Source organism: Lactuca virosa, chromosome 5 (genome assembly GCF_052849685.1).
Source record: "Lactuca virosa cultivar CGN04683 chromosome 5, Lactuca_virosa_CGN04683_v6, whole genome shotgun sequence".
NCBI lineage: Eukaryota > Viridiplantae > Streptophyta > Magnoliopsida > Asterales > Asteraceae > Lactuca > Lactuca virosa.
The window spans coordinates 316,375,258-316,387,609 of record NC_136430.1 but is presented as its reverse complement, the minus strand read 5'-3'; the positions used below and the strand labels follow the sequence as shown (position 1 = coordinate 316,387,609).

General features: G+C 36.0%; 1 protein-coding gene across 1 annotated transcript; it reads right to left on the bottom strand.

The window, feature by feature from the left end:
* Positions 1–1,445: 1,445 nt before the first annotated feature.
* On the bottom strand, positions 1,446–2,510 carry LOC145115204 (chlorophyll a-b binding protein CP24 10A, chloroplastic-like). Its single transcript, XM_079051441.1, has 2 exons — positions 2,218–2,510; positions 1,446–2,109 (listed from the first exon to the last, which is right to left on the bottom strand). The coding sequence occupies exons 1-2, from the start codon at positions 2,439–2,441 to the stop codon at positions 1,560–1,562; spliced, it is 774 nt and encodes a 257-aa protein (XP_078907567.1). The 5' UTR covers positions 2,442–2,510; the 3' UTR covers positions 1,446–1,559.
* Positions 2,511–12,352: the final 9,842 nt, after the last annotated feature.

Here is a 12,352-nt window from a genome sequence, read left to right as displayed (position 1 = left end):
CTGAACGTCATAACTTCTTCATATGATCTCAGATTTTAACGATCTTTATATCCATGTGTTCGTATTTTAGTCTACTACAACTTTCATTTAGATTACTCCCATTAAAAAATAATATATTTTTACTTACGATTTTTATATCCATACGCGGTGGCGGATTTAGTATGGTCCCCGTGTTGCACCGACAACACCTGTTTTTTCTGTTCGCAGTGGAAAATTTTTCGCTTTTTTTTTCGTTTATACCTATTTTCCATGTATCAGCAACACCTATTTCATCTCGGCAACACCTACTATGTATTACTGCGTCTTCCCCTGTCCATACGTTTTTTATGAATGCATGTATGTATGTTTTTTTTATAAAATTGTTAGTAAAAATATATTACATTTTAACGGAGTAATCTTAATGAAAGTTGTAGTAGACTCAAAAAATGAACACGTGGATAAAGATCCTTAAAATCTGATATCGTACGAAGAAGTTACGATGTTCAAAATACAAGACCTAAGTCAAACCATAAGACTTACGCAACCAAGCAGTCGAGATCGCATTGGACATAAGTATCAACAACCTCAGGCACCTCATAAATGATTGTCTCACGTAATATGTCGTGAAAAAAACCTAAAGAAATCATTCATAAGTACTCAATGAGTACAAAAAAAGGACTTATTTTGAAACAAAAAAAAATGTTAAGAACTAAGTATATACAAAAATATTAAGGACTAAATGTGTACAAAATGAAAAATATATTATCCTATCAAGTCATTTTTCCCGGCTAACCTGGAGTAACAGGTCATAATGACTGAATGTGTACAGTTTAACAAGTTTAAGGGGTAAATGTGGACGAAAAAAAAAACTCAGTGACCAAATGTATACAAATCGAATAATATGTTACCCTTTTAACTTATTATCCCTAAACTTTTTTCACAAAAAACTTATCCATGGGTCCTACCAAAGTAAAAGAATTACGTAAACGAACAAAATATCAGTAGAATTATGAAAAAGATGTATGCATAGCCTGTAAAATGTAAATGTACAAGCAAAGTGAAGAAACTCTTATGATAGCTTGTTCGAATTTTCCAAAGTTATTTGACCAAAATTAAAGACTCACTTTTACCATATGCTAGCTATCCTAATTAACCCAGTAGATTGTTTTTGAGCTCAGGCAATGTCACAAGTTGGTGGTTTAGTGATGCTGAGCTCGAAATCAGAGGCTCATGCGACAGTTTCTTCTTTGCTGAATTTACATTTTACAAGGTGCTTTAGTAATTAATGAGAATGACACTCATCAAGCGTCAAGAAGGTTTAGAATTGCAAAAATGGAAAGGAAAAGCATATGTTGAAGGTGAAGTCTATGCGAAGGTTTATTCTGAATGGCCATGGGCAATACCGAGTGACATTTTCATTACCATTTACTACTCCAAAACGGAACATTTCAAATTACCCATAAAAATGTGAAAAATGGAAGCTTTTTTTGGGATTTCTCTAGATAAATTTACATGTTACATGATCATATAGAAGCTTCATAGTTCATACACCATAAGACAACAAGTTTTTCATTTACAAATTACAATCCAAGAGCCCCTAGTGGTGTTTTCCCTTGTCCTGCTTCAAAGTAAAAAATTAACATAGCAACCATAGCAAGTCTTGCATGCTTAATCTCAGCCAACTTCAATCTATCAAGCTTTTCGGTATCCGGGACATATTCTCCGTTCTGGAGCGTACCCGCAAAGCCCAACGGGTCGAAAAATTTGCCACCTGGGTACCCTTGTTCGCCAGTGTAGTTGGTGAAATTTTCAGCAGTTTTGGACCATGGGGTGGCCCACTCAACCGATTGTGATTCCGGGTTGAAGAAGTCGACCCATCTCTTGCTCTCGACCCAACCCATGAGTAGGAGTTGGGTGCCCAAAAGAGATCCGAATGAAAACGGGGCAATGGCACCCGGGTCGGCTCCAGCTTCAAACCATGGGATCCCGCTCCATGCCTGACCCACGAAGATGCCCAGGACTGCAGCCATGGCCCACCGGCCATGGATGAGTTCAGCTTCTCTGTACCATTTTAGAAATGCCGGGTCCTTGCCTAGACCTAACGGGTCGAACCCGAAGTCACCTGGGAGCCTGTTTTGATCCGGTTATACACAAAGGACAAATCTTAGTACACTAGGAGAGAAAATCAAGTGGGTTTTTTAATTTTTTTTCTTTTAAATACATAAGAAAAAGACTTACGAGCCATCGAGCCACTCGGGATCGAGTAAATTGCCGCCACCCTTTACGGCGGGGATCCAAGATTTCTTGGGAGCGACGGCGGCGGCAATGACAAGGCGCCTAGGGGTGGAGGTGGCACTGGTGGCGGCATTTAGTGGTGCTGACAAGGTGTGGCTCCTCTTGCCGCCGGTCAAGAAGGGTGATCCGAGACCGTTTAAGACTGCGGCGGATGTAGCGGCTGCCATTGTTAGTCTGTAATCAAGGTTTTGGTGTTTTTGATGGTTTTGAATATGGAAGAAGAGGAGAATGAAAGGCGTGTTATATGGGTGGGAGTGAAATCAAAAGGGAGCTGTGAATGGAGCCAGGTAGGATAAGTGAAATCTGAAGATGGAAATGTTGGATAGGATTCTGACCAATGAGATTGTGGAATCCATCTTTAAAACCATGTGGCTGACTCCATTGATTAGGGTTCAGGTGGTGCCCACTGTAAGTCCTTGTGGTCTTGAATCGTTGGACTCATAGCCTCTAGTTTTATTGCTAGTAAAATTCTCAACAAAATCACTCATTGTAAAATTGTCTTTGTACGCCTCTTTATTCACTACATACAGAAATTGAAAAATTACGGTCTTTGTTTATTAACATCAATTACAACCAAAGTTGAAAAATTACAGTCTTCCATAAATTGAACTTTATGGAAGGTTTTCATATTTGGACATATAATGGTTGTATAAGTACTTCCTTTGATTTCAATATAACCATATGGACGTATTTGCTGATCATTAGCAAAAACAATGAATTTCCTTTATCAAAGATTTTCATTGAAATGGTTGAATCTCAATTCCATACAAAACTCCAAACAATTAAACTTGTTACAACAAAAAAACGCATTAAATTTTTTTTTATCCGTAAAGGGTGAAAATGGTTGGGTTTTTTAATTGAAATGGTTGAAACTCAATTTCAAGTGATCCCGTTTGTTATTGGGTCTTTAAGTGCCAAAAATGTCTTTTGTCGAACAAAACATGTCTTCAGAAAATGGTATGGAAAATCAGAATAATTGAAAATTGTTGGAAAAAAATTGGGTTGCACGGTTAACCGTCGGCACTTGGATGGGCTACCATGAAGGCATGAACCAATATGTTAGATCTTTTCTTTTCTTGTAACGGTCGAAATTTAAAACCAACATTCAAAATTTGCTTGACAATTTTGTGAAAGTTAGGGCGTCATGTATACTCAGACAATACCACCACAGCAATAATATTATCATTTTAGTGTCATATCATCATCACACCACTATAAAATACCGTCACTCCACATCATTCTAATCTCTTATTTAATAACTATTTAATCAAAAATATATTTTTTAATTAACTAAATGTTAAAAGAGAGAGATAGATAGAAAAAAAGACATTATTGGGCAAAAAAAGGTGTGGCCTCATGTGATGCACCCCACATCGTGTGATGTCGCATCAAGACCGAGGTGGTGTGCATAGCGCCACCACATTGTCACTTCATCACAACGCCACTTGTCGTGTATGTATATCGTTGTATGTATACCATAATTGGAACCAGCAAAAATCGATCCAACCAACCACCCCAACCCAAAAATAGCGGGTTAGGTTGAGATTTTCAACCCATTTAAGTTAAATGATGTAACACTTGAATCTTGGTATAGTTCTTATTTTGCCCTTGTTATTGAAAAGTTTGCATTTTGGGTCCTTGGGCAGTTGTAGGGCGTAACACTCGTTACGTTTAGCGTACAAGCTGTAAAGCGAGTACACGGGGCGGACCACTTGGTACGCTTAGCGTACTGATGCGAGGTTGGGACGGGACTACGAACACATACGCGGGGCGTACGTGTAAGTTAATGAAACCCTAATTTAGGGTATTGCACCCTATATAATCACCTTAAGTCATTAGGGTTGGCCTCTTTACCAGCCCCTAAGCCTCCAAAACCATAGAAATCGTCCCTCAGCCTCCATTGTTGTATTTTGAGCTCATTATGTGCATTGTGGTGTGTTTTGGTCCATTATCAAGAAATAGAAGCTTGGTGCAAGGTGGTGAATCAAGGAAGAGCTTGTGGATCTCGTTTATCTGCTTCATTTCCAACTTGTTTGAGGTAAAAAGCTATGAACTTGATCATTGATGGCTTAGATCTATTATACATGAGTTTTGGTCCCTTTTGGCCCATGAATGAGATCTAGTGGTTTGAAACCACTCCAGGAGCTTTGAGTTGCCACTCTTGGTGATTATGAGGTTCAAAGTCCATAAAGTTGGCACTTTTAAGGTTTAGATCCATCCATGCATGAGTTTGTGCCCATTTAATGAAAGTAGAGTGTTATATTTTGAATTTGGGTATTTTTGGGGCATGAAAGTCACCAAGTCAGTAACTTTATGGTTCTAGACGTTTATTAGGACCTAGATCTGTGATTTGGGCTTTTGTTCTTAAGCATTAAGTGCTTAATCTAGATATTGGCTTATTGGGTGAGTACTTTGGGCGTACAAGTCTGTATGAACGGCGTACAAGCCATTTAGCAAGTACGCTTAGCGTACAGCTGAGTACGCCCTGCGTACTCAGTCTGTTGGGCTTAGCGTTTTGGGCTTCAAGTTTGGACCATTTTATTGGGCTTGGATGCTTGGGTTCCTGTTGGGCCATCTAAGTACAAGTATTTTGGACTAGGAAAAATGGTTAGGCTTTAGGGTAAGGCCCATATGGGGGTTTGGGCGAAATTTGGAAAATTAGGCCATAAGTGGCCCTTGGATGATTATTTGGTGTTGGGCCTTTTAGATATTGAGTATGGGTCTTAGTCTTGGACCAAACTAGGTGAGGGGTAAAATAGTCTTTTTACCCCAAGTATGGATTGTTGGATATGGATTGGAACCCAAATGTTAATCGGGTGCTATTTTGTATTGATAGCTCGGGGATTCGTCAGGACAGCAACTAGGGAGTTTCAGTGAGATTCAGCAGTCGAGGTGAGTTTTTCTCACTGGGTTTAGAGGGTCTAAGGCACCAGTGCCAACCATTGTTATTTATGTTAGGATGCTAGTAGTATGCATGACCCTTGCATAAGATATGTCTTGCTATGTATACCAGGCGGGGCTCGATGCCAGGTAAGGCCCGATGACTTTATTGTATGCTATTGTTTATGATCCTTGCATGTGTTAGTATGATTATGTCATATATGTCTATGTGTATAGTGGGCGGGCCCGATGTCAGGTGAGTCCTGGGAATAACAGATCTGTATACCGAGCGGGACTCGAAGTCGGGCGAGGCCTAAAGCCGAGTGGGACTCGATACCGGGCATGGGCCCAGTATGTGATTTATTATGTATGGTATAGGGTATTTTGGGGAACTCACTAAGCTTTCAATTTATGTTTCAGGTACTTCTGGTTCCAATGGGAAGAGCTTGGGATGAATGCATCGCACACACCGCATGGATTCCGCTTTTGAGATATTATTCTGATTGATTTAATGTTTGATACACTTATTTTCACTGGTTTGTATGGATGATTTTTTTTGGAATACTGTTTAATTAAATCAAAAATGAAAATTTTGGATCATATTTTTGGGACGTTACAAATGAGTTAACCCGTTAATCCATTTAATTAAATAGGTTGGGTTTGGTGAAGATTATCAACTTGTTTTCAACCCGTCAACCCATTTAACTTTAATATACATATTGAATTTAATAACTATTTGAATATTATCATGTATTAACCAGAGTATTAATTTATAAATTATAATGTTGTATTATTATTTATGTTTTAAAAAATATGTAATTCTGATTTTCATCATTTTTCTTAGCGTCGATAATACTAGCCATTCTCCAAAATCATTTTGAAATTAAATATTTTTAATGTTATTTGGACAATATATTTGTATTTATCAATCGGGATTGTACTTCTGTCATACTTTGAAATTTTATTTATGTTTGAAACTAATTTAAGTTGTATTATCTTTAGTTAAGTAATTTATTTATGTGATTTTAAATGGGTTGACCCAAGTTTAACTCATTTATTTACTAGGTTAGGCCAAGAACTACTTAAATGGGTCAACCCAGTGACAACCCATTTATCTAAAAGGTTGGGTTGGGTTGGAAATATCAACCCATTTAAATAAATAGGTTGGGTTTGGTTGAAATTTTCAACCCAGTTAATAAATGGGGTGAATCCGAACCCAACCCAAATCGACCCATTGCCACCTCTAACCATAATGCATTATAGGGTCTTTTTTACTTGTTTTACCCACTATAAAACTCAATGCTTTGGGGTATCTTTACTAGATTAATTACGATGAAAAACTATGATATTTTAGGAGGTTTTGATTTTGTTCTTCAAGTAAAATTGCACCATGCTCATCTTTACGTTCAATTTAATTCACTTAGAGTTAAGGTATTTATATAAGATTAGTTGTTACCAAAGAAACATGTTAAAAGATCATCATCAACCCAATGGAATTTGGTCCAAAAATTTTGAGTAGAAGTCTATTATATATAAGATGTTAAGAATATTCCAGAATATTATGAAAAAATCTAGAATGTTTGTAACGCCTGGTTTCTGGTATGAATTTATTTCAATTATTTGCATTTTTCCTGGAGGACTCGTCGAGTTGGAAGCCTCAACTCGACGTGTCGAAGATGTTTTGGCCGCGAGGTTTAATGAGTCAACTCGATGAGTTGAAGAGACTCAACTCGACGAGTTGGCAGCTGGGAAGGAAACCCTAATTTTAGGGTTTTGCACCCTATTTAAACACCTTAAGTTCCAGGTGTTGACCTCATTCCCAGCCTCCATAGCCCCTAACCCTAATCTCAAAACCCTAGAGCCTCCTTGAGTGTTGTGAGCTCATTGTGGGTGTGTTTTGGTGTGTTTGAAGCTCATTGAAGGAAGTGAAGCTTGGTGCAAGGTGGTGGTTCAAGTTGGAGCTTTCAGATCTTGATTCCCTGCTCCATTTCCAGCACATTTCGGGTATAAAGTTCTAACCTTGCTTAATATTTGCTTAGATCTCTTCTTGGGTTGGATTGTATGCTTTTAGCCATTGATGGGTGGTTGTTGGGGAAGTAGAAGTCCCAAGTGTTTATCCTTTCAGATCTATGATCTTCATAAGCTCTTTTAGCATAAAGGTGCCAACTTTATGGTCATAAGGTCTTCATGCATTCATTAAGTCCCTCTTTTGAGAATTTGAGCTTCTCCTAGTCATGCATGAGTGTAAAGTTGGAAACTTTACGTAGTCATTCAGCTTTTAGGGCCAGATCTGCAGTTTGGGGTTGTGTCTTTGGTGATTTAGTGCTTAATGATTAAGTCATTCCCCTTTTAAGCCTAGGGTTTGGGTTTTGAACCCATTTTGGTGGTTCTTAGGGGTAAAGTTGGAAACTTTACCCTTCTTGAGGCCATTTTAGTTAAGATCTGAGTTGTGAAGCTCTTAGTTTCGATAAGGGCGACTTAATGAATTAAGATGTTGGATTTCTGGCAAACTTGGCGAGTTTATGGGTGAACTCAGTGAGTTGGATTGGTTTCTTCCCGAATTTTCAGACTAATGGATAAACTCGGCGAGTTGAAGGACAACTCGACGAGTTGGGTCAACTCGGATCGTTGACTTTGACTTTGACTTTAGCCTTTGACCAAGTTTGAGCTATAAGGGGCTTTTGGGCATTTTGTGTTGTACTTAAGAAAATCTTTTATGTTTAGGGGTTGAGTAGAGTCGATATTCGGAGTCGTGATCCATTCAGCTACCTTTCTGTATTCGAGGTGAGTTTCCTTACCAGGTTTAGCGGGTCGAAGACACCAATGTCGGCCCATATTAATGTTATGTTGTTAGTATGCTAGCTGTCTTTGTGACTCTTGCATGTGTCTGTGTTTATGTGTTTTTCCGGGCTAAGGTCCGATGTCGGGCGGGGACTGATGGATATTTGTATGTTATGTGATTATTTGATATATGCTATTGTATGTTGGGCGGGGCCCATTTACCGAGCTCAGCTGGATGTCGGGCAGGGCCCGATGCCGAACGGGGTCCGATGTCGGGCGGGGCCCACTATATGTTTACTGTATGTTCATTGTATGATTGTTATGTGGTATTTTGGGGAGACTCACTAAGCTTTGTGCTTACCGTTTTAATTCACGTTTCAGGTACTTCCGGTTGTAAAGGGAAGAGCTCGGGATGACTGCATCACACACACCGTTGAGATTCCGCTTATGATGTTTACTCTGATTTTATGACAAAATGATACATTGGGTTTTATTTAAATGTTTGGATGTTATTGGAAAATACTAATTTATCTATTATTAAAATGAAATTTTTGAGACCATATTTTTGGATGTTACAATGTCTTGGAAGCCACTAGAAGATTCTAAAACATCAAAGACGACCCTGAAAGATCATGAAACGTTCTAGAAGACTATGGAAGACCTGGGCACATATTATAAACTTTTTTTGGACATGGTAAATGTTCTATTCTTCCTTAGAAACATATGTGGCCTTCTAATTACATATAAAGCATGGTAGAGTATACTAGAAAACTCACGTATGTACCAAAACTCTAGAACATTCCTATGAAGAGGTCGAAGGCACCTATAAATAAAAGGGGAACTCATTTTCTCCAACTATCCAAGAAACCAAAGTGTAATAGTCTCTAAAATAGCGAAGTCATAAAGTAGTCTTGTAGTGTGAATCCTTAAATATTTGGTCTTGTATTTTCTTCTTGAGTTATCTTAATATAAAGTGATGGTGTTTCCTACAAAAGAAATTTGTTCAACACAACATACTCTACAATTTTGGTTACTTTTGTTCACTATATCTAATTAATGGGAAACAAAAACCATAAATAATAAAACAACATATCATACATAAATAATCAAATATCTTCAATATGGAAACATTAAAAGTTTCACGACCAATATCCATAACTACAATAAGATCATCATCCTTGTTGTTTAATCTGTAAGTGATTGTTGTAGTTGAGCATCATTAGTAACTTGCCTTTGTGCATCAAGAAGTAAGCAAGTAGTGTAAAAAAAATTGTGATTAGTTATCTTCCCAATACAAGTTTTGGTTATTTCTTTCATTTTAGTAAGATCAACTAATATACCAATATGGCTTGGAGAATATTTCTACATTGGCCTCAACCTAAACATATCCGATTCAAGACCTCATAACTCTATATAAGACCATTCTCATTTCTTTATGTGTTTTGGAATTATCAAATTGTCTCCCAAATTGATATTTTGACATGAATATAATTTTCATTATGTTAGTGTCTGCTTGACTTTTAGTAGGGGTGTTTACCAATAACTCTTATTTTCAAGTTAAAGTCACAATCAAAAGTGTGTAGCATTCTCAATAAATTTTGCAGTTAACATATTTAAATCGGTATTTAAAATTAAACAATTCACAACATTGAACAACTAAAAAATAAATCATGAATTTCCACCATTAGTCCAACACGATAGTGTGCCATACCCAAGTCTATCCTAATAACATGTGGTAGTAACAACATCATATGCATTAATTAGTTAAAAATAGAAAGTACAAAAACATACATGTAAAAAAAGATACATATGGCACTTAACTTGTCTGTAATCATGTCCAATTTATGACTTAATAAGTATGCTCCAATCACGTATGTTTACTTCTACTTAAATGCCTGAACATCATATTTTTACATTCAAGACATGATTTTACAATGGTTGTTTAAAATCCTAAAATATGACAATGATATGTAAATGTGTGTCGATCATTTTACCTGAATAGTAGTTAACTAGAATTATGCAAATTGATGAAAATATTCAAAAGACACTTACCTATCATTGTCCTATTTTAGGACTTTAACCAACTTCTATAAACTAGTTCTTGAAATGTAATAATGCTAATGATCATGCATTTAAGTGGAAGTAAATCATCAGGGATTTCCTCATGCTTAAGTGATAAACTATGTGTGATTTACAAACCACTTAGATACCATTTGTATGTTTATTTTTCATATACATTTTATATCTTTTAATTTTAGTTAATTATTTCATTTGTTGCAGTTGTATATCTTTTATACATCATTTTATTTGGACGGACCACATACCACAACTCACGTGTTAGAGTCACGGACTGCAAGGTACGATCTATTTTTCATTTATCCAAAGCTTATGCATGATTTGATTTTGAATATTGATTTAAATTTGTAGACACCTAAACAAAATTTCAAGCAGTAACATAATGAATACTATATTGTTGACATGTATAATACAAAAATGAGCTCCTATACGATGGGACATGGTTACTATTCTATTTGATAACTTCCAATCTCTATAAATTTGGGTATAAATATCAATGGGACACCAATAATATATATATATATATATATATATATATATATATATATATATATATAGAGAGAGAGAGAGAGAGAGAGAGATGTTCAAATTATAACAATTATTGAATTTGAGAATGCAAGAACAAATCTTAGCCATTAATTTTTTAAAAAAATAAGAAATTTATCTAATTAATAATAGGCGGTATATTAGTAAATTGACATTGATTTCACAGTAACCGTTTGCACATGATCGTATCCTGCAAATGCAAAAAGCATTTCCATTTACACAATTTTCGTTCCTTTCATCTCTCTCTCTCTCTCATCATTTCAGACGAAAAATCATCATTTTACCATTCTCGATCATCATTTCCAATGAAATCCCTTGTTTTAATCATTTTTTTCTGAAATCGAACGACGAAAACCTCCGAAACAACAACAATGTCTTCGGAACATGGCTTAGTAGAAACTCTTTCTATTTTATTTGATAAAAAAGACATAATCATATATGATTAACCATATATATAACTTATTTATAGCTTTTATCTAATGCTATTAATCACATGTGATCTAAAAAGGTAAAACTTACTTATTCGTTCGAAATTTTGCTTGAAAGGACATAAGTCTCTAAATTCTTTGTAGTATGCTTTCTCTGCCTCATCGCTAGAAACATTGCAATCAAAGCTTTATTGACATCATATTTATAATAAAATGAAAATTCAGGTATTTGTCTTTCCGATTTGTCATCTTGTTCACAATAAGTTGAGCATCTTTGTAACTGATAATGGACCCATATCCCCCTTGAAGTTTCTATAGTCTACTGCCTTGACCTTTACCTATTGAAAGCCTCCTTTTAAATTTGATTTTAGTTTGTATGCCTTTATAGCACCAATTTTTGTTGTCGAAGCCCGAACTATGAATTCCTTGTCCGAATGTGACAGTTTCCTTGCTTTTCTTAAATTATATATGTCCTCAAGCTTATGGCTATGCATTTCTTCAAATTTCTCAAACTTGTAATCACCCGTTCCATTTATATGTTTCACAACAATCTTTATTCTACAATATGTCACCTTGTCGCTTGTGTTATGTTTCTTTCTCATATCCAGCGACTTCTTTGGTGGTTTACCTATCCTGCTGCAAACTATATAATTTTGATTTACCATACCACCAACTTTTCTTTCTATGTTCATACGAACATCAAAACTTTCCTTCTTTTCATAACTTCTATACATCTAAATTGCAGCATCGAAAAATTTGAACCTCATTAAGTAATTCGGTTTAGAACCTCTGGTTTGATATCACGCGGAACCTCTGACTCATAATTATGTTTTACACCACTAGTGATCATTATACTGCTAGAATTTGAATCGTTGTAAGAATTAGAGAATTCACTTGTATAATAAAATATGGAAAAGGTGTTTAATGTTTTATTCATATGGAAATGTACAATGAACACCTTTTCCCTATTTGATTATACAAGTGAATGCTCTACTTCTTGCAACGAGTTAAATTCCAATCGTATGATGAACATAAGTTTTGTTTCAACAAAATTATGAGTCAAATATTCGTTATGATGTCAAACCGGAGAATCCGGAAGAGTTTAAACCAAATTACTTAATGATGTTCAAATTTGTGATGTTGCAAGTGGGATGTATTAAGTTATGCAGAGAATGTTAGTTTTGATGATTGTATGAACACAAAAAGAAATTTTGGTGGTATGGTAAAGCACAAGTATATAGTTTGCAGCAGCATGGCTGATCACCAAAGAAGTCGGTGGATATAAGGAACAAACATAACACAAGCTAAAAGGTGACAAATTTTAGAGTGAAGATTGTTGTGAAACGTATCAATGGAACGGGTGATTT

Bases quoted from the DNA above. Each gene is read 5' to 3' on its own strand.
- LOC145115204 (XM_079051441.1), bottom strand. From the start codon at position 2,441: ATGGCAGCCGCTACATCCGCCGCAGTCTTAAACGGTCTCGGATCACCC. The intron at 2,110-2,217 runs GTAAGTCTTTTT...GGATCAAAACAG, and splicing joins CCCGAGTGGCTCGATGGCTC to GCTCCCAGGTGACTTCGGGT.